Source organism: Choloepus didactylus, chromosome 13 (assembly GCF_015220235.1).
Source record: "Choloepus didactylus isolate mChoDid1 chromosome 13, mChoDid1.pri, whole genome shotgun sequence".
Taxonomy (NCBI): Eukaryota; Metazoa; Chordata; class Mammalia; order Pilosa; family Megalonychidae; genus Choloepus; species Choloepus didactylus.
This window is the reverse complement of record NC_051319.1, coordinates 79811997-79835601: the sequence shown is the minus strand read 5'-3', so window position 1 is coordinate 79835601 and position 23605 is coordinate 79811997. Positions and strand designations below refer to the sequence as shown.

The following is a 23605-nucleotide window of genomic DNA, read 5'->3' as shown; positions in this document are numbered from 1 at the left end:
GTTTGAGAAAGACTGGTGTTAATTCTTTGAATGTTTGATAAAATTCAACAGTGAAGCCATCTCGTCCTGGACTTTCCTGTTTGGAGGTTTTTGATTGCTGAGTCAATCTTTTTATTTGTTATTTTTCTGTTGAGATCTTGCATTTCCTCTTTAGTCAATTTAGGCAATTTGTGCATTCTGTCCAATTTGTTGGCATAAAATTTTTCATAATATCCTTTTTTAATCCTTTTTATTTCCATAGGGTGAATAACAACATCCCCTCTCTCATTTACGATTTTTGTTATATGCATCCTTTCTCTTTTTTTCTTTATGAGTCTGGCTAAAGGTTTGTCACTTTTTCTAACCTTTTGAAAGAACCAATTTTGGTCATGTTAATTCTCTTGATTTTTTTTCTATTTTCTATTCCATTTATTTCTGCTATAATATTTATTATATTCTTCCTTCTACTCATTTTGGGTTTAGTGTGCTCTTGTTTTTCTAGATCCTCTAGGTGTGGAGTTAGGTTACTGATTTCAGATCTTTCTCTTTTTCTAATGTGAGCATTTAGAACTATAAATTTTCCTCTGAGCAATTCATTTGCTCATTCCATAAGTTCTGATATATAGTGTTCTACTTTTCATTTCTCTCAAGATATTTCCTAATTTCTCTCTTGTGATTTCTTCTTCAACCCAGCAATTAAGAGTATTGTTTAATTTACACATATTTGTGAATTATCAAGTTCTCCCTCTGTCACTGATTTCTAGTTTAACTCCATTGTGGTGAGAGAAGATACTTGGTATGATTTTACTCTTTTTAAATTTATTGAGACTTGTTTTGTGACCTAACATAGAGTCTATCCTGGAGAATGATCCATGTGCCCTTGAAAAGAATTTGGACTCTGGTGGTGTTGGGTTAAGTGTTCTATTTATGTCTGTTAGGTTTAGTTGGTTTACAGTATCATTCAAGTCCTCTATTTCCTTATTGATTTTCTGTCTAGATGTTTTATCCATTATTGAAAGTAATATATTGAAGCCCTTTATTATTAATTTAGAACCATCTATTTCTCTTTCAAATCTGACAGTATTTGGTTCATATATTTTGGAGCTCTTTTGTTAGGGGCACAGATGTTTATAATCATTATCTCTTCTTGATAAATTGACCTTTTTATCAATACATAATGCCCTTTGTCCCTTTTCACAGTTTTTTACTTAAAATCTATTTTGTCTGATATTAGTATAAAAAATTCCTGCTCTGTTTTGCTTAATATTTACATCAAAATTTTTTTCCTCCTTTCACTTTCAGCCTATCTGTGTCATTGTGTTCTTTGTATATAAGGTGAGTCTCTTCTAATCATCATATAGTTAGGTCATAATTTTTATCCATTCTGCCAACCCTGCCTTTTGACTGGAGAGTTTAACCCACTTACATTTAAAATAACTATTGATAATAGAGGACTTACTTCTGTCATTTTGCTCTTCGATTTTTGTAAGTCTTAAACCTTTTTGGTCACTGAATCCTTCCATTCCTGCCGATTTTTGTATTTAGTTGATATTTGCATGAACCCTTTAGAATCACTTCTCATTTCTTTCTATTCAGATTTTTCTGATATTTTCTTTGTGGCTAACTACCATGCGATTTAAATTTAATATCCTAAATCTATAATATTCTCATTTGGTTTGATACCAACTTAATTTTAATAGCTTATACAAACTATGTTTCTGTAACTCCCTGGCTTAGTTTCCCATCTGCTAAAACAAATACCATACAATAGACTGACTTGAGCAATGGGAATTTATTGGCCTATGGTTTTGAGGCTAGGAAAATGTCTAAAATTGAGACATCAGAAAGATAATGTTTTTTTTTTCCTCAAGACTGTGGTGTTCTGGGGCTATCAGAAACTCTTGCCCCTTGGCTTTTCTGTCATATTCAGTGCAGTGGTGATATCTTCCTTCTCCTCCAGGTTCCGCTGACTTCTGGCTTTCTCCTGTGGCTTTCTTTCTCTATCTCTGAATTTCATTCTGTTTATAAAGGATTCCATTAATCCATATTAAAGCCCCAAACTGATTCAGTTGGGCCACACCTTAACTGAAGCAACATTTTCAAGAGATCCTATCTACCATGGGTCCATATCTACCAGGATGCAGACCAAGACCAGAAACACGGGTACATGATTCAATCCACCACACCCTCTTCCCCCACCTTTATGTAGTTCTATCACAGACTACATATTTATAATTTATAAGTCCAAAATCATTGATTTATCATTACTTTTTATGCATTTGCATTTTATATCCTGTAGAAAGTAAAAAGTGGAGTTACAAACCAGAAATGCAACAGTACTGGCATTGATATTTACCCATGTCATTACCTTTACAGATCTCTATTTCATCTTGCAACTTCAGTCTATTGTCCACTACACTTTCCTTTCATATTGACACATACATGCACCCAACATGTGCACAAGAGTTACTCTGCTCCTTAAGCAACTGGGACAAGGAGCCAGAGAGGGGACGCGGCAAGGACCAGCAATGGCACCAGAAAATTCTACCATTTTTAAATTGTCATTTTCCTGATTTAGCACTTGCCCTGTTATTGCAGCCCTTCAACTCTTTTCTGGAGCTTCAACAAAGATAGTTCTGCCAGCTCTTGTTTGTTGATTAAAGCTTCTGTGGCGTGATGGAGACCTGGAACATCTCATTCTGTCATTTTGATTATGTCACTTCTCCTGGTCCTTTCTGGGCATGTGTCTCCTCATGGGCATGTTCTCAAGGCCTTAGCAAGTCCCCCTTTTACAGGAACCCAAGTGTCCCCTCTTCTCCTTATGAAACAGTCTTTCTTCCTGTCTGGTCATTGTTCTGTCCATTTAAAGCCAATAATTCTTTGCCCTAGCCACTGCAATTTGATCACTTCTTACTCTGATTTAAGTATCCTGCAAGCCAGTTTAGGAAGCAGGGAGAGATCTGGGGCAGTGAGCCAGAGGTGAGTGTCTTGGTTCAGTCTTTCATGTTGTCACCAGATAAACTGGCACAGACATACATGCACCCAACATGCGCAGAGCGTTACTCTGCTCCCATCATGATCAGGACCAAGGACCTGCACTGAGAACACAGGCTGACTCCCCAGGGAGCTGGGAAAGGAAGGGTTGGGAGAAGAGCCAGCAATAGCACAATGATATTTTCCTACATTTTTTTAATTTTTAAATTTGATTTATTAACTGAAAAGTGCTATAAATAATAATAAAAAGATTGTTTTGTTCATTTCTCCAATTAAAAAAAGCATTTTGTATCTTTCACTTATTTCATAGTAACTTTTACTTATAGTAATTTTAGACAAAGTTTAAAATTTTCACTCTTCACTTTGTGGTTTTATTATTGCACAGATTCAGCCTTCTCATGATGTATCCTGTAAGTGTTCCATTTTCCTTTGCCATGTTGAAATCTGAATACAGAGGAAATGAGACAGTAAAGCTAAGATCCTTGTGAATCACAGCAATTTTCTCAAATTCTGACTGTGGTAGTAGAATATAATTTTCATTTGTACTTAATACTGACAGTCTTGTTTCATCTGGAAGTGAATGAACTTGAAATCTGCATGCTACAGGTATTATGGAGCCATGTTTTTGCTCATTTATTCTTCTCTCCCACCCCATGGATTTTTAAAAAATGTTTATTCTGTTACCATACATAAAACCTAGCATTTCCCCTTTCAGTCATCCTCAGACATATATTTCAGTGCTATTAATTACATTCACAATGCTGTGCTACCATCAACACCATCCATTACCAAAATACCTCCATCATTCCAATAAGAACTCAGTACTACTATTTTAAGCCTTAACTTCCCATTCCCCATCCCTACCTTGTCCCCCAGTAACTTATACTCTAGATTCGGACTCCATGAATTTGCTCATCCTAATTATTTCAAATCAGTGAGATCATACAATATTTGTCATTTTGTGTCTTGCTTACTTCACTCAAAATGATGTCTTAAAGGTCCACCCATGTTGTCATATGTATCAGGACTTCTTTCCTTTTATAACTGAATAATATTCCATTGTATATACATACCACATTTTATTTATCCATTCAATTGTTGATGGACACTTGGGTGGCATCCATCTTTTGGCAACTGTGCATAATGCTGCTATGAACATTGGTGTGCAAGTATCTGTTCAAGCCACTACTATCAATTCTTCTGGGTATAAACCTAGCAGTAGGATTGCTGGTCATATGGTAGTTCTATACTTAGCTTCTGAGGAACTGCCAACCTATCTTTCACAGTGGCAGCACCATTTTACACTGCCACCAGCAATGTTCCTATCTTCAGCACCTTCTCCAACAATCATTATTTTACATTTTTTAAATAGCAGCCATTCTAATGGGTGTGAAATGGTAACTCATTGTGGCACTCACTGAGGCTTAGATTTGCATTTCCCTGATGGCTACTAATGTTGAGCATTTTTTCATGTACTTTCAGGCCATCTGTATATTTTCTTGGTGAGATATCTATTTCTTTTAAAGAAAGACTTCTTAAAGTCTTTTGTCCATTTTTTAACTGGGTTGTTTGTATTCTTGTTAAGTTGAAGGATTTCTTTATATATACTTGATGTTGGACATTTATTGGTTTCCAAAAATTTTCTCCCATTGTGTAGGCTGTTGTTTTACTTTCATGATAAAGCCCTTTGAAGCACAAAAGCTCTTAATTTTTATAAGATCCCATTTATCTATTTTTTCTTTTGTTGCTTGTGCTTTAGGTGCAAAGTCGAAGAAACCATCGCCTAGCAAAAGGTCCTAAAACTGCTTCTCTGTTTTCTTCCAGTAATTTCATAGTTCTGGCTCTTATATTTAGGACTTCAACTAATCAATTCAACTAATCTAATCAATTTAGAGTTGATATTTGTATAAGGTGTGAAATAAGGTCCTCCTTTTTTTGCAAACAGAGATCTAGTTTTCCCAGGACCATTTGTTGAAAGGACTATTCTTCCCAACTGAGTGGTCTTTTCCCCCCTGTCAAAAATCAGTTAGCCATAAATATGGGGTTGACTCCTGAGGTCTCAATTTGATTCTATTGGTCTACATGTCTGTCCCTTGCCAGTACTATGCTGTTTTGATTGCTCTGGCTTTGTAATAAGTTTTAAGATCAGGAAGTGTGAGTCCTCCAACTTCATTCTTCTTTTTCAAGATGAATTTAGCTGGTCTGGGTTCCTTACCCTTCCATGTAAATTATATAATTGGCTTTTCCATTTCTGCAAAGAAGGTTTTTGGAATTTGAATAGGATTGCATTGAATCTATACATTGTTTCGGGGAGGACTGACATCTTAACAATATTTAGCTGTCCAACACATGAACACGGGGTGCCCTTCCATTTATTTAGGTCTTCTTTGATTTCCTTTAGCAATGTTTTGTAGTTTTCTGTGAACAAGTCCTTTACATCCTTGTTAAGTTTATTCTTAGATAATTGGTTCTTTAGTTGCTACTGTTTTCTTGATTTCTTCTTCCAATTATCCACTGCTTGTGAATATATACACTACTGATTTTGGGGTGTTGATCTTGTACCCTGCCACTTTGCTGAATTCATTTATTAGTTCTAAGAGTTTTATTGTGGATTTTCAGGATTATCTGTATATAGGATCATGTCATCTGAAAATAGGTAAAGTTTTACTTCTTCCTTTCCAATTTTGATGCCTTTTATTCTTTTTCTTGCCTAACTGCTCCAGCAAGAACTTTCAGTACCATGTTGACTAACAGTGGTGACAGTGGGCATACTTGTCTTGTTACTCATCTTAAAGACAAATCTTTCAGTTTTTCATCATTAACTAGGATGTTAGCTGTGGGTTTTTCACATATGCCCTTGATCATATTGAGGAAATTTCCTTCTATTTCTAGTGCTTTAAGTGTTTTTACAAAGAAGGGGTGCTTTATTCTGCCAACTGCCTTTTCTTCATCAATTGAGATGATCACGTGGTTTTTTTCCTCTTCATAGTGTTAATATGGTGTATACATTGATTTCCTTATGGTGAACCAACCTTGTATACCAAGGATAAATTCCACTTGATCATGGTTTATAATTATTTTACTATGCTGCTAGATTTGGTGTGCTAGTATTTTGTTGAGAATTTTTGCATCTATATTCTTAAGAGATACTGGTCTGTGATTTTCTTTTCTTGTCATATCATTATCTGGTTTTGGTATGAGGGCAATAATGACCTTGTAGAACAAATTAGGGAGTGTTCGGTCCATCCTCTTCAGTTTTTTGGCAAAGTTTGAGCAGCATTGCAGTTAAGTCTTCTTGGAATGTTAGGCAGATTTCCACTCTTCCAAAACTGTTCCCATCAAGGTGACCAATGATCTCCAAGTTGCCAAATCTAATGGCCAATTCTTAATCCTCCTCTTATTTGTGGTTAATGATACTATCAGCTTTATAGGATAGTTGTGACCTTTTAATGAGATTTTTTTTAATGTTTAGAACACTTTTATTGTAAACAGTTATTGTAATTATTTTTAAAACAAATCATTCTAAATGTCAAAAGCAGAAACACTTCCCAGGTTTCCAGCATGGACAGTCTTTTGATTTATCTCTATTTGTATTTCAATTGACGGTTTAGATAAACATTCCTCCCCCATAACTGGGTCCCAGAAGGGAGGGGGGAGAGAGTTTGAGGCCCACGTTCTTTGTTAATCTAATTTCTAAGGTATCGACCTAGGAATGAATTGTGTGGGCATCAACACAGCATCAGTCTGAGAAATTCATTTAACTTTTGCTGACCAGATTAATGAGATATTCCCTCTCTCTCCCTCCCTCCCTCTCTCCCTCTCCCTCCCTCTCTCTCCCTCTCCCTCCCTCTCTCTCTCTCTCTCTCTCTCTCTCTCTCTCTCTCTCTCTCTCTCTCTCTCCTGGTTTTGATTTTATCAGTAGCTTTGATAAAGGTGAAGAGTTGGGATTTTCAAACCAAAGTCAAGTGAACTAATAATTTCCTGTTATTGATGCTGTAAAAACAAAAGCCAAAAGTTCAGGGTATCCAGATATCATGTTAGATGGTTGTGGTTTGTCCCCTGTGCTGGAGTCAGAGATTCCATGTTCTATGGATAAGGGTGAATGGGGAGTGACTGCTGGCATGGAGCTTCTTTCTGGGTTGAAGAAAACGTTCTGGAATTTGATAGTGGTGATAGATGCACTATTCTGTGAATATACTAAAAGTCACTAAATAATACACCTTAAATGGGTGAATTTTATACTCTGTGAATTATATCTTAATAAAGCTTTTATTTAAAAAAGAAAAAAAAAACTCAGGCTAGAGCAAATGAACATCCATGAGCAACAAAATGAAGCTTGACCTATACCTCATACCTTACACAAAAATTAATGCAATATGTTTTATAGGCCTAAATATAAAACCTAAGTTATAGACCTTTATAGGGAAACATAGTAGAAAACATTTGAAATCTTGGGTTAATAAAAGATTTCCTAGCTGTGATACCAAAAACATGATCACAAAAGAAAAATTCAGAAGTTGGACTTCATCAAAATTAGAAATATCTGCCCTTTGAAAGACGACTGTTAAGTGAATGAAAAGATATGACACTGACTGGCAGAAAATACTGTAAACCTATCTTTTATAAAACAATTATGCTTAGAATATATATAGAGCTCTCGAAACTCAAGAAAATAACACAATTTTTTTAAATGGGCAAAGGATTTGAAAAAACACTTCATCAGAGAAGATACACAGATAGCAAATAAGCACTTGAAAAAAGATGCTCAACATCATTAGCCATTAGGGAATGTAAATTAAAACCACAATGACATACTAGTATACAGAAAAGAAAGTAACAATACTATGGGATGGTGAGAATGTGGAGAACCTTGGACTCTCATAATTCCATGGTGAGAATATAAAATGGTATACCATTCCAGAAAAGATTGGAAGTTTTTTTACAAAGCTAAACACATACTTACCATATACTCAGCAGTCCCACTCTTGAGTATTCTCCCTAAAGAAATGAAAACTTATGTTTACATAAAAATTTGTACACAAATATTTATAGCATCTTTATTCATAATGGCCAAAATTTGGAAACAACCAAATGTCCTTCAATGAGTGAATGGATAAACAAACTGTGGTATATCAATACAGCGGGAGGAGTAAAAAAGAAAAGAACTATCAATGCACACAACATGGATGAGTCTCAAAGACATTATGCTGAGCAAAAGAAACCAGTCTCAAAAGTTTATATGCTATATAATTCCATTTATAAGATTCTAAAAAAGGCAAAACTCTAGGGTCTCTTCTTCCCATGCCCAGTACAGCCATGTCTTGTGGTCCCAAGATGCATCTGAAGCATGTAGCAGTAGACAGTGGACAAACTGGCTGGTATATTTGTTCCTTGTTCATCACAGATCCACACAAGCTGAAACAATGGCTCTCTACCATCATTTTCTTAAGGAACAGACTTGAGTATGCCCTAACAGAAGATGAAGTAAAGGTCTGCATACAGGGGTTCATTAAGATAGATGGCAAAGTCCATACTGATATAACCTATCCTGTTAGTTTTATGGAAGCTGTGGTGGCTTGGAGCCATGTGCCCCAGTAAAACATGTTCTTAAACTTAATCCATTCCTGTGGGTGTGAACCCTTGTATATAGTACCCTTTGATGAGGTTACTTTATTTAAGGTTGTGGCCCCGCTGAATCGGGATGGGCCTTTATCCTGTAACTGAGGGCCTTATAGGGAAAGCCACAGAGAGTGAGAAAGCCACACAGGGGGAACAGCCAGAAGCTGGAAGTCAACGGAACCCAAAGAAAGAGGAGAAGCCAGGAGAGGCCGCTATGTGCATTGCCATGTGACAGAAAAGCCAAGGGCCAAGCAGCCAGCCCCAGAATGTCACAGTCTTCTGGGAGAAAGCACCACCTTGAAGACACTTTGATTTTGGACTTCTAGACTCAAAACTGTAAGTCAATAACTCCTCATTGTTTAAGCCAACCCATTTCATAGTATTTGTTTTAGCAGCCGGGAAACTAAAACAGAAGTCACCAGCATTGACAAGACCAAAAGGAACTTCCATCTGATTAATGACACCAAGGGTTGCTTTGCTGTTATGTTCTTACTCCTGAGGAGACCAAGTATAAGATGTGCAAAGTGAGAAAGATATGCAAAGATATTTGTGAATACAAAAGGAATTCCTCATCTGGTGAGCCATAATGCTCACATTATCTTCTATCCTGATCCTTTCATCAAGGTGAATGAAACCACTGAAATTGATTCAGAGACTGGCAAGATTATTGATTTCATCAAGTTTGACACTGTCTATGGTTACTGGAGGTGCCAGCCTGGGAAGGATTAGTATAGTGGAGGTGCTGGTCTAGGAAGGATTAGTATGATAACCACAGGGAGAAACATTTTTTAACTCTTTTGATGTGGTTTATGTGAAAGATGCCAATGGCAACACCTTTGCCACCCAGTTTTCCAACATTTTCATTAGTGGTGTTCCGATTTGCTAATGCTGCCATTTTGCAAAACACCAGAAATGGACTTATTTTTATAAAGGGGGTTTATTTGGTTACAAAGTTACTGTCTTAAGGCCATAAAGTGTCCAAGGTAAGTCCTCAACAACAGGGTACCTTCACTGAAGGATGGCCAATGGCATCCGAAAACCTCTGTTAGCTGGGAAGGTAAAAATGGCTGGCATTTGCTTGCTCCCAGGTTATGTTTCAAAATGGCATTCTCCAAAATGTCAGTGTCAGCTTCCAACAGCTGTCTTCAAAATGTGTCTCTCAGCTGCAGCAGCAAGCTCCTTCTGTCTGAGCTCTTATATTTAGGGCTCTAATAAACTAATCAAGGCCCACGCTAAAGGGGCAGGGCCACAACTCCATGGAAATTATCTAATCCAACTCAGTCAGCACTAATACGTCTGCCCGGACAAGACTGCATCAAAGAACATGGTGTTTTGGGGGACATAATGCTTACAAACCGGCACAGATGGTAAAGATAACAGATCACGGATCTCTCCACTGCTGAAGAGAATGGCAGCAAAACACAGCAGTGGGTGAAATGTTAACATAAATGAAGAATTCTTTGTGACTAAATAATGATAAATAACATGAAAAAAAAAAAAAAAACACTCTACGGGCTAAGAACAGAGTAATGGTTGCCAGGGAATAAGAGTGACAGTAGGTTTTGACTACAAAAGAACATGGGGGAATTCTGTGGGGTGATGAAACTGTTCCATATCCTGATGATGGTAGTGGCTACATGAATGTTTTAACACGTTAAAACTCATAGAACTGTTGACCAAAAAAAAAGTCAATTTAATTGTATGTAAATTAAAATTTTTTTAAAAATACAGAAAAGGAGGGGAAAAAGGAGTCAATGAGCTTTCCTAGAGATATGGTCCAGTTATGTTGCCTCAGATATTTCACCCTTGAGCTCCAGGTTCCTGTCTATAAAATGGAGTCAACAACAGCATCATGTCAATATGAGGGTTAAATAAGATAATGCATGCAGTGTGCTTGGCATGGTACTTGACATATGGTAAGCACTCAATAGAATGATGGCTTCCATATTTTTTAAAAGCAACTCACATGTTATGTTGAGCTGACTGCAGAGATATAAAAGGAGAGATTTCTGGCCTCATTTTGGCCCAGTTGAAAGGAGGAAAATTTACAACTTCTTTAAGGGTTTGGAGTTTGTTTTAGGACAGAATGGGGGATTTTAGCTGAATGGTCTTTGATCTGGATAATTTACTTTCTTCATTTATAGAAAATAAAGCGTATCTATTTATCTATCTATCTATCTAAAGGTTATGACCCTTACAGAATTGTATCCTAGATTATAGCAGTGTAGTTGGGGGTAGGGGTCCTTACTGGCCTCCCTTTTAGGCTGGAAACCCTGAGGATATAAAACACACCCTACTCATTACTATATCCTTCATAGTACCTAGATCTAGAAGCTTAAATAGCAAATGAAGAGGAAGAAGAAGGATAGCATGAAGGAAAAGAATGAGGAAAAAAGATTGCTTCATGCAGGGAAATCCAAACAGGTTGTGAAAATGATTCGTCCCCAGGTTCTGTCTATATAGATTATTTATCATCCCATCCTCCAGCTCTCATACTGGCTTGTCTCATTCAACCCTCCCCTGGGGAATACTAACAAACCATCTTCTTCCACCCTTAACCAGGTATGCAAAGCAGGAAAATAAAATCCATAATGAAGAGAGAAATCAATCAATTTAAAATAGACCCAAAACTGACACAGATGTTAGAATTTGCAGACAGGGACATTAAGACAGTTATCATACCTATATTCTATATATTCAAAATGTTAAGTAGCAAATATGGAAGGTATTTTTTAAAAACCCAACTTGAACTTCTAATATAAAAACTAAAATCTCTGAGATGAAAAATAAATAGTACAGGATTAACAGCAAAGTAGCTATTGCAGGAGAAAAAAGTCCATGAACTTGAAACATAATAGAAATTATCCAAAATGAAGCACAGAGAGAAAAGTGAATTTCCAAAAAAAAAAAAAAAAGAGCATCAGTGAATTTCAGGACAACTTTAAACAGTCTAATATGTGTGAGGTGGAGATCACAAAAAAGAGGAGGTAGATATAGGAAAAAATACTTGAATAAATAATTGCTTAAAAATTTCCAAATTTGATGAAAACTATAAACCCCCAGGTCCAAGAGTCTCGATGAGCTCTGAGCACAGACAATTCACCAAAGAAAACAGACAGATGGCAAATAAGTACATGAAAAGATGTTCAACATAATTAACTATTAGGGAAATTCAAATCAAAACCAAAGTGAGCTGCTACTATGTATCTATTAGAATGCTCAACATTAAAAAAAGACTGAACATACCAAGTTTGGAACAGATGTAAGGAACTGGAACTCTCATATATTGTTGGTAGGTATGTAAAATTGTCTGACTACTTTGGACAAGAGTTTGGCAGATTCTTAAAAAAATTAATCATATACTTACCATGTGACCCAGCCATTCCACTCCTAGAAAAATGAAAGCATATATCCATACAAAGACTTATATAAATATTGATAACAACTGCTTTAGTTTCCTTGGCAGCTCAAACAAATAACCATGAATGGGTCAGCTTAAACAATGGCAATTTTTTAGCTCACGGTTTTGAGGGGAAAAATGTCCAAATCAAGGTGATGCTTTCTTCCTGAAGACTGGCGTTCTGGGGCTGACTGCCAGCGAGCCTTGGTCCTGGGCTCCTCTGTTACATGGCCAGTGCACATGGCAGCCTCTCCCTTCTCTTCTCAGTTCCACTGATGTTCAACTTTTTGCTTCCTGTGGCTTTCTCTCCGAATTTCATTCTGATTACAAAGGACTCCAGAAATAGGATTAAGACCCATCCTGAATGAGTTGGGCCATACCTTAACTGAAGTGACCTCATCAAAAAGTCCTTCTTACAATAGTTTCATACCCACAGGAATGGATTATGTTTAAGAACACGCTTTTCAACTCCTAGTCACATGTCTGAACAACCAGGAATCTCTTTCAACAGGGCCCACAACAACTCTGCAAACAAGATGATCACTACCCATCAAAGGTACAGTCATACCAAATTCACAGCAGATCAGCTGAAAATCCTCATTGATCTTTCAACCAAAAAACCCTACCTGGGTTATGCTACCAAACAAAAACTTGCTTTAGAAATTAACAACTGAAGCATCTAGAATCCACATTGGTTTCAGAATCGAAGAGCTCAACACTCATTCTGGAGAACTGAGCAGGCCTCAGAATCAAGCCAAGCCCATAGGCAAGATCCCCCTAAAGATTCAAGATAGAGAAGCCAAATGGTGCTGTACCTCCTATACCTCTTCCCAATTATGCACCCTCATCAAGGCATTCAAGAACAACCTAACCTTATCCTGGGATTGATTCCAGAGTACAACTTACTAAAGAAATTGGGGTTCCAGAGTCAAAAGTCCAAATTTGGTTTCAAAACTGAAGATTTAGATTCCAAATCCAGAGAAAAAGAGAATCTGGTGAGCTCTTAGAGAAAATACAAGACAAGGGACAAAATTTCTGAGATGAGAGAGTTCAAGGCATGGAAGTGACACAAAATATCTATCACCAAACCCATCAACTGTTTTATTTTTCTGAAACCAGAATAAGGAGGCACAGAAACTGGGTCAGTGTATCTGATATCATCATCATGAGCCCCAAATATTTCTCACTCTTCCTGGGAATGCACCTTTCCTCTGAGACTGCAAGTTGAGCATTCTGGAAATGGTAAGCAAGACTTCAGAAGGCAGAGACAGGTCCCAGAGGCACTCCACAGCACTACTGCCCCAGCCTGGATCTAGAGTGCAGCAGAGCTTGAGGATAGTGAAAATAAAATGAATACATATCATTTCATAATCATCACAGTAATTATTAAGGCAAAAATCATCAGTGTATGTAAAAATCTCAAAGTGAATGTTTTATGAAGAACTAGATACATATTGTCTCAAAGAATCTACCCACAGATTACTTATTAGTTACAAAAGGAAAACTGGTAAATTTGCAATGGAGAAACCTGACAAACTCCACCTTAACCAGGTGCTCGAAATTCACTTTACTAACATGAGGTGCCTCCTGATATGAAGCATCTAAGAAAGACACACTTACCCTCTGTAGTATTACTGTCAAAAGTGCTCACGCTTAATTTAATCATAAGGAAACACCAGACAAGCAAAATTCAGTGACATTCTACAAAGTAACAGACCTGTACTTTTCAACAATGGATTGAATAATTGCAATAAGGATAGACAGAAAGTATGCTAACTCAGGAAGTCTCCCAAAGAGTTATCTTCTATATGTATGTGCTACCATTTCTGTGGGGAATGGACACAAATTCAGAGACCTGTTTACATCTAAAAGTTCTCTCCAAAGATGCTCAAGAAACTGGTAGCATTAGTTATGTCTTGGGAAGAGAGGTGGAAAATTAAAGTGGGAGATAAACTGTTTTTTCACTTTAATATTTTTTTTTACTTGTAGTGCCAAATAGTCAACTCAAAATTTCTCATTTTAACCCCTTTCAAATATGTAATTCAGTGGCATTAATTCTGTTGGCAATATTGTGCTACCATCACAAACATCCATTACCTCAACTTTTTCATCACCTCAAACAGAAACTCTGCACTCATTAAGCAATAACTCCCCCTTCCCCAGACTCCCTCCCACCCAGGCCCTGCTTCCTGCCACCGTGGCCAGTGGGAACTTGTAATCTACTATCTGTCTCTATAAAGTTGGCTTATTATAGGTATTTCATATAAATGAGATCATACAATCAAAAAAAAAAAAAAAAAAAAAACACTTTTATGAAGTATACACAGCTCCAAAACACCACAGCAGCTATATTTGTAATAGCTCCAAACTGGAAACAACTCAAATGTCCTTCAACAGATGAACAGATAAATAATCTGTGGTATGTCCATACAAAGGAATACTACTCAATAAAAATAAAAAGTAATGAACTAATGATATATGATACTAAACATGGATAACTCTCAAAATAATTGTGCTGAGTGAAAGGATCAAGACCAAAAAAAAAAAAAAAAAAAAGCAAAGAGTACATACTGTGTAATTCCATTTCTTTAAAATTTAGATAATGCAAAATAATTTATAATGACAAAAATAGATCAGTGGTTGGGGGGTATAGGGATTTCACAAGGGCATAAGGAAGTTTTGGTGTGTGATGGATATATTTATTATCTTGATTTTTTTTATGACTTCAGAGGTACATACATATGTCAAATATACACACTATCAAACTGCACATTTAAATATGTGCAGTTTATTGTATGTCAATTATACATCAATAAAGCTATTAAAAGAAAAACTCTAGCTACCAAGTAGAATTTAGTGGGATTTTACAGTGGAATCAGGACAATCAGCTAAAAGGGTATGGTAAAAGAGGATAGTTGCTTAGATGAGGCCGGTGACGTATATGTTTTTTCACAGTGTATACACAGTTTTTTAGTCTTTTATTGCACTAACATATACAGAATACAAAATATCCCATTTTTACTCTTTTAAGTGTACAATTCAGTGGTATAAATTAATTCAAAATGTGGTAGTACCAATACCACCATCCATTATCAAAGATTTTTTATCACCCAAAACAAAAACTTTGTACCCATTAAGCAATAACTCTTCCTTCCCTCTCCCCACCCCCAACCCCTGGTAACCTCTAATCAACTTTCTGTCTCTATGAATTGCTTATTCTAGATATTTCATCTTAAGTGGAATCATACAATATTTGTATTTTTTTGGTTTTATTTCATTCAGCATAATGTTTTCAAACTTATCCATACTGTAGCATGTATCTGAACTTCATTCCTTGTTGGAGCTCAGTAATATTCCATTGTACGTATATACCACATTTTGCTTATTCATTTTTCTACTGGACACTTGGCTTGTTTCCACCTTTTGACTATTGTGAATAATGCTACTGTGAGCACTGGTACACAAATATCTGTTGTTTTTGATTCTTTGGGGTCCCTGTTTTCATTTCTTGGGGGTATATACCTAGAAGTGGAATTGCCAGGTCATATGGTAATTCTAAGTCTAAATTTTGAGGAACTGCTAACCTGTTTTCCACAGCAGCTATATGATTTTACATTCCCATCAATAACGTGCAAGGGTTCTAATTTTTCCACATCCACAACAACACTTATTTTCTGTTTGTTTGTTTGTTTTTCATATAGTCATCCTAATGAGAATGAAATGGGAATATTTTTGATATATGGATTAGTTCTCGAGTATGAGAGACAGAGAAGAATAAAGGATTTCTTCAAGATTTTTATTTTAATTCTTCTCCTACCAATGTGCCAGTCTTGGTCCCACTCCAGTAATTGAAATATACAAAGGATAAGAGGTCAGAGTTGGATCAATGGTCAAAATGGGGTGATAACAATGAGAAAAATTTCCATTTATTGGTTCTATTTTTATTATGAATATTTATTTATTTAGGTTTTTGTTTATTTGCTAGTTGTATTATTTACTAATTATTAACTTTACTAAGCATTTTACATCATTTTGGTATGAATTTTCTCATATCATTATCTAATATGAAGATTATCATAAATGTGAAAATTGAGATGCAGAATCATTAAATGGCTAGCTCAGGTTCCTACAACTGACAAGTAGCAAAACAGGAGTTCAAACCCCAGTTCCTTTGCATTGCAAAAACTATGTTCTTACCTACATATTACAGAATTTGCTGGAGTTGAAAATACCCCTATCTCTGCCCACACTTTATTTCCCCCAGTTAATTGAGGATTAGCCCCAACTAGCCTCTAGTTCTAGAGTACATTAAACAGAAGGGAGCATTTTGCTTACCAAGAGACAACATGGTCAGAAGGAAGAGAACAGGATTTGAGTTAGACCAATGTGTTTTGAATCCTGGCTCCACTAGTTAGTAGCTATGTCATTTTAAATAAGTTCACTGCTCTGATTGATCCAACCAAGTAATTATTAAGCACCTATCATGTTCTACGAAATGTTCTAAGATCTGGGGATACATCTGTGAACAAAAAGAAAAAAAAACCCTTGCCCTCAAGAAGCTTACATTCTAGAGGGGGACATAGACAATAAATACAATAAAGGAGTAAAATATATGGTATGTCAGATAGTCATAAGTACTATAAAGAAAGGAGAAAATGGAGGTTTGGAAGATGGGAAGCTGAGGAGAGTTACAATTTTTTAAAATACAATCAGGAAAGGCTTCACTGAGAAAGTGACATTTGACCAAAGACCTCAAAAAGTTGATAGAGTAGTCTATGCAGATTATCTGGGGAAAGAGCAGTCCAGACAAAGGAGCCATCCAGTGCAAAATTCCAGTTCATGACAAACACGTTTGAAGGACAGAAGGGAGACCAGACTGGTTGGCACAGAATGAGTGTGGGGAAGAACCACAGGATATAAAATCAGGAGAAAATTGGGAGGCTAAGATAATGCCTGTCGTTGTAGGCCAGTACAATGGCTTTGCTTTTACTTCAAGTGGATGGGGAACCATTGGAGGGTTTTAGCAGAGCAGTGCCATAATCACTTTTACTTTTTCAAACTATCCCTCTGACTGCTGTAGTGAGAATAGATTAAAGGAGACAATGACAGAATCAGGAACACCAGTTAGGAGTCTCTTAGATTATTCTAAACAAGAGATGATGATGGTTTGGATCAAGGCAGAAACAGCGAAAGTGGGGAGAAGAGGCTGGGTTATGGATATATTTGGAAGGTTACCCTGGTAGGATTTTCTACTCTATTATATGTGGGGTATGAGAGGAATAAAGGATTCAAGGATAAATCCAAGATTTTTTGTCCTGAGCAACCAAAAGAATAAGAAAGACCAAATACAGTGGAGAAGAATTAAATCCAGAGTTTGTGTTGTTAAATTTGAAATGCCTATTAGACATCCAAATGGCTATATAAATTCAGCAATTGGATATGAGTTTTGAGTTCACGGGAGAAGATAGGACTAAAGATATAAATCTTGGAGTAATAAGCTTATGGACAGTATGGAAAGCTATGACACTACATAAAATCACTAAGAGAATGAATATAAATAGATAAAAGGGTAATTCCAGGACTGGGCATCTCTTTGGGGCATTCCAAAATTAAGAGGTCAGGGAGATGAGAGTGAATCAAAAAGAATGCAAAAGAGTAGTCATTCAGGAAAGAAAAAATTGAAGGGTATGTTATGCTGGAAGCCAACTGAAGAACTTGTATCAAGGAGAAGGAAGTGATCAGTTATTTCCAAGTGCTTGATAGATCATATAAGATGAGGGCTGGGAACCAACCACTGGATTTAGCAACATGAAAATCGTTTGTGATCCTGGCAAGAACAGCCTCAGTGGATGTGAAAGCTTTACTGTAAGACAAGAAAGAGTGCAAGGAGAGCAAATGAAATCAATGACAGGTCAGTAGACAGCTCCATTAAGGAGTTTTGCTGTAAAATGGAACAGAAAATTGTAGTAGTAGTTGGAGCAGGGTGTGGAGTCAAGAGAAATGTCATTTTACAACAGAAGACATATCAGCATTTTTATATGCTGAGCCAGTTGGGAAAGAGAGACAATTCAGGAGAGAGAAAAGAATATTGCAGACATAAGGGGATGATACCCATGGCACAAGTGGAAGTGCTGGCCTTAGGAAGGAGCAGGGGCAGTTCATCCACAGTAACAAGAGGTAAAACAGTACATGAGCACAGAAGCACAAAGGTAGAAATATTTGAGGCTGTGAGCATTTGGAGCTTCTCTTTTGATAACTTCTATTTCCTCAGTAAAATAGGAAACAAGGTCCTCATCTGAGAGTTAGGAGGGAGAGAAAGTATTCGCAGACTGAGGTGAGAAGAAGGTATAAAACTTGTTTAGGAAAGTGGGAGAGTAAATTGCCTGGGAGCACTAAGGATCATCTGACACTGGGAATAATGAGCTTAGAGCATGAGGAATCAGTGGAGTTGTGTGTTCTCCAGCCACATTTACTGTTCAAAGGCAGGATCAGAGCAGGGGAAAGTTAGACTTAACCAAGGTCAGGTTTTTCCCAGTGAGGACAGTTGAAATAAGAGGAAGGCAAGAGAGTTGATGGTAAGTGCAGAGATGATTATGATTTGCTATGAAATTTAAGCTCTGCAAGGAGAGGGGCAGGGACCTAAGGGGGTTGAAAACTACTGAAAAGATGGTATGTTCAATGGACTTGTGGGTCTGATGGAATTAAAGAATTGCCAAACTGGTGTCTAAGAAAAGTGTGGCAGACATGTAGGAGATGTTGATCAGAGAGAGGGAGAATTGATTTGAGGTTACGGAGGAACTGCAATTACTGGGAGTAACTAAAAGAACGAGTTAGGGTTGCACTGGAAGAGTGACAGTCAAGGAAGTGAGAGGGCAGGATAATGGAAAAGTCTTCATGCATATTTAAACCAAGAAGCAACAGCAGAAATGTTGGGAACAGTGACAATGAGCCAAGAACTAAAATCTTCAAAGTATGTGGGAAAGTAATGCAGAGATCAGTAATTGACTAAAAGAAGGAAGTGATTGGATTCAGCCCATTAGTTAATCTCTCTGAGTCTCAGTTTCCTTATCTGTACACTGGAAATGGTGATGTTCCCTCCAAAATGGGTTTTTATAAGGATTGAATGAGATGATGCAGGTAGAGCACCTGTGACCCACTGGAATTGGCAGACTTCATTGTGCAGAAATACTACAGGGGAAATAACGGCAACTGTGAGGTTGGGTACATGTCTCATCTACCGCCAACTAAAGTTGAAGAGCCATACCATGGCTTAGAAAGCTGAGCTCTGGGCTGACCCAATAAATCACAAGCATCATAATTCCCCAAAGATGCTCAATTATGGCACTCTGCTAAGCATGAACCTGGCCATGACCCTCCTATCTGCAATCAGTTCCATGTCATTTCCTTCTCCCTGGCAGGCCTGACTTTTTCTGCCCCTGCCAGCCATCTGCAGACACCATAAGGCTTGTTGCCTTCCAGCCCTAATGCAGAAGGCAAAAAGCAAACTACCTGTTTTGGCTGCTCTGATGTGTCTCCCCTTTCTATAGCAAGGCTGGCTAAAATAGCCCAGGGAAGTGAGAGTCTAATGAAATATAACCTTCTGTTCTAAAATGCACTGAACCCAGAAATATGCAAAGGTTCTAAAGCAGTACAACCTGAACTAGTACCTGTTCAGCTCTAGAAGGAATTTCCACCAAATGATGAGGTCTGGTCTAGTAGGGCTGTGTCTGTTTTACCAGGAACAAGGGATAATGGTCAAAGAGACTCCTTATTCCTGGGAAAAAGACAATAAAGTTGATGGGGTAGGGGCTGGAGACTCGGGCAACCTGCAGCTGTGGGGCTGCAAGAATTAAACCATTTCATGTGGGGGTGGGGGAGAGGTACTGATCCACTCTGTCCATTTTGCTGAGCTCTTGAGTCTCCCAATTCCAGCTCCTCAGGGCTCTGCAAAGTATCCTAGCTGGGACAAGTTCTGAGAATGTTTTACTTCATATTGCTTATGTGCAACCCCAAGTGGGGATCCCCAGCCTCCTCCATTCCCACACTACTCAGAGACCACATTTGCCTTGTTCATTGCTAATTTTTCATTGCCTGATATATAGCAGACTTTCAATAATGAATGAATACATGCATACATATATGAATGAATGAGTGGCAGGTGGATGTTAGGGATGGAAATGGCAAAGACTGCAACTCTTCATGTCAATACCCAGCCCTGTACTAGATGCCAAGTCTTAAAATGCTTCTAGTATCCTATCTGAATTTTTTTCCATGACAACCTGCCTAAGCTGAGCAGTCATTTTTCTGTCCAGCGTATCTGAAACTTCTTTTACTGAATTTGTATACAAAAATGAAGGGCAGCCACTCTTATTTGAAAACATTTTCTTGATCCTTTCACCTAACAAGCAAACATTTACTTACCCCTTTCTCTAATGTAAAGTGATATTTTGATGCAGCAGCCCTGAAAGGAGATAAGAATCATTAATTCAGAAAAATGGGTGAGTTCTGCAGTTGGCCAGGTTCCCACCTCTTCACTGAGGAATCCGGGTTCTGGAAAAGCAACACTGCACTCTTTTTGCCAACTGCTATTTACCAGCCCAAGGGCTGTTGACATTGATTAACATTGAAAGTGATGTTTGGCTCTTGTGTAGTTTCTGAACAGACTCATGTCAACTAAGAAACCATTAAGGAAACCTCTAGGGAAAAATATTTTGGAGGAGTAGTGGCATGAGGGTGACAAGAAACATTCTTTTGTCCAACATTTTGGATTATTACCATAATTTAAGCAGTCGGTTTAGGGGAGAAAGAAGTTGGCATGTCACTAGGAAAAGAAATTAGCCTCTCAAAGATGATTCAGAAAGGTATAGGCAGAGGAAGAGAGAAATCCAGGACACCTCGTTAAAATAAAAGTTAAGGTCTAAAATTGTTTACTCAAGAAACAGATAAATTAAGAAGCTATGATTTGTCACACAAAAGGATTTGTGGTAAGAAAGGATCCCATTAGATTTAGATTACAATTGATTTTAAAATTGTTAATTTACAAGCAGATTTTCCAGGACCTAAAAGGAAAGCACACCTGTGTACATTTCCCACCCCAATTTCAGCATATCAGCCATATCTTCCCAGGAAATTTCCTGGGTGGAATAGTCACCATTATATGTTGGTGGTAAACAAGTGAAGTATTATTTCCATTAGCCTTAGAAGTTTGTGTCCTTATTACTCCTCTCTCATACGGCTCAGAATTGGACAGGCTACTGCTGCTTTGACAGAAGCTTTATAGCAGGCATCAGAATCACCTGGAGAGCAAGTTTAAACAAGAGACAGACTTCTGGGCCCCACATCCAAGAAACATGATCCAGTAAACCTGGTGAGTGGCCCAGGAATGCGCAATTGTAGCATGTATCTAAGGTGACTCGGATGCAGATGGCCCGTGGACCACATCTTGACAAATACTGTCCCAGAGAAGATGGTCCTCTAGGAGGCTGTCAGGAGAAATTGTCTTGCTTTCTGGATCCAGCACATTCCTTTGGTTCCAAAGCACTCAGTAAGCTCACACTTGGTGGACAACTAACAATTGACACTGCTGTGCTGGGCAAGCCAATCTGTGGGGCTCAGTGTGACACACCCCTGATTTCTCTTTATTCTATTAGAACGATTACAGGAAATTATCTATGCAATGCAAGGATTTTGTGGTGGGCGTGCTGGACCTGTGCCGAGACACGGAAGAGGTGGAAGCAATTTTAAATGGTGATGTGAACTTCCAAGTCTGGTCCGACCACCACCGTCCAAGTCTGAGCCGGATCAAACTCGCCATTAAATATGAAGTCAAGAAGGTAAGCTTCCCCACTTCTCCTGGCCTTCCAACCAAGCAAAACTATTGGCCTAGCTTTTGCTCAAGCATATTTTATGTCCACACAAGGTGACTGCAATAACACCAATTACCCTACTTCTCTCTAGACAGGGAACTGTCAGCCTTGCAAGACTGCTCAGAGCCCTTCTCATCAACCCCTCTCACCTCCACCCCAAGTCCACCAGGAGAGAGAAAATAACAATGACAGTCATTCTGTGAACAGGCCTTGAGCCTGGGAGAATAGAAGAAACTTTCAATCTCCAAACCACTGGCAGGGACAATGTCACAGTGAGAGCTCCCAGTATTTGACATTCCAATTGCCAGGTTTTCATGAGAAACATAATCCTCAGGTCTTTCCACAGCATTTATTACCCTTTCATCTGTGTGCCTAGGGACTAGCTGGATAAAAAATGTTATCTTGTAGAGATTCTGTGGGACCCATGGCCTTGGGAAACTTAGAAGAATTTCACTCCAAAGGTATATCAAAGTTTTCGTAGGAAGCTCTAGCAGACTTTCCCAAGAGTCAGTTCATTCCACAGCCTCAATCTACATCCAGGTGTCTTTTATGGTTACTGGAACCCAGGAGCAACCCACAGAGGCTGGTAGTATTGAGGTCCTAAGGAGCAAAATCCAATTATATTTTCACTTCAGATCTACTCTGAAGTCTTTAAAACCTGCTCTTATGTTAGATGGCACCATTCATCATGATAAAAACTAGAGAACTCCAAAGATCCTTGTGTTAAGGACCACCACCACTCCCTCAACTATTTCACGTAGTTAAAGCCAAATAGTATTTTTAATGCCTCCAAATTTGGCCTCTGGGCATTTCTCGTCTTCCCTGATCATCTTACTTTGTGTGGGTTAAACTGATTTTCAACAAAATACATAAGCCTATCTGTAGGATTCGTCTAGAGAGAGCTTCCAAGTTTGATAAAATCTTTCTGCCTTTTTCCTTTTAATAATAATCACAAATTCTAAGAAAAATTATTTTTTAGATTGAATAATAAAGATAAAATTGATAAGCCATGGAAAATATGACTTCAGAGAGTAATATTGGAAAACAGAGAGTTGTTATGGGGAGGGGAGTTTCAGGCTTCAATTTCAAGCACAATCCTGTTTTCTTAGCTCTGGGAAACTCATTTTTCAGCCTCATCCTAACTGAAGAGCCCAGAAATCACTTCTTGAAATTGTCAAGATTTTCATGGCCTTGGAGTTCAAACAAACCCTGCTGTGGAGAATGTTTGGCAATGTATTTGTAAATAGAAGAGCTTGTAAATTTAAGAAGAGCTTGAGTTTCAGAAACCTCAAGCATTTCCCTCCTACCCCAATCCAGAATACCTGCAGTGCCTCCCAGCACAGGGTAAAAGATAAAAATTTCTTTGAAAACCCAAAAAGCAGTGGACACCTAGCATTTTCCAATTTAAATTTACAGTTTTGGCTATTCATGATATGCAGGTATTTGTCATTTTTCTGAAACATAACTTCAAATCTCCTAGCAAAACTATCATTAAGAGGAGAGCCCCTCAGACAGTCCAGGAGTCAGGCCACCAACCCATAGCTACACACGCCCACTCATTGTCAATTACCAATTACAAAATGGCTTCTGAATGAGAAGAAAAAATAAAGTATTCCATGAACATAATCATTTGGGCCAGAATAAGGCTTTATGAGGAAAATTATTTGCTCTAGTGGTATCTGCCAATTAGGGGATTCATAAAAGCACAGGAAATATCCATCATGAATGTCAAGTGTCTGCCACATTC

At 37.8% G+C, this 23605-nt stretch overlaps 1 protein-coding gene and 1 pseudogene across 1 annotated transcript in view; both read left to right on the top strand.

Annotated features, from left to right (window-relative positions):
* Nucleotides 1–23605, top strand: part of TRPC7 (transient receptor potential cation channel subfamily C member 7) — a 183411-nt gene that overhangs the window by 48780 nt on the left and 111026 nt on the right. The window contains exon 4 of the mRNA XM_037800920.1: nucleotides 21643–21825. Coding sequence (XP_037656848.1) covers nucleotides 21643–21825 — 183 coding nt within the window. The remainder of the gene's footprint in view (nucleotides 1–21642; nucleotides 21826–23605) is intronic.
* On the top strand, nucleotides 8308–9478 carry LOC119508379 (annotated as a pseudogene).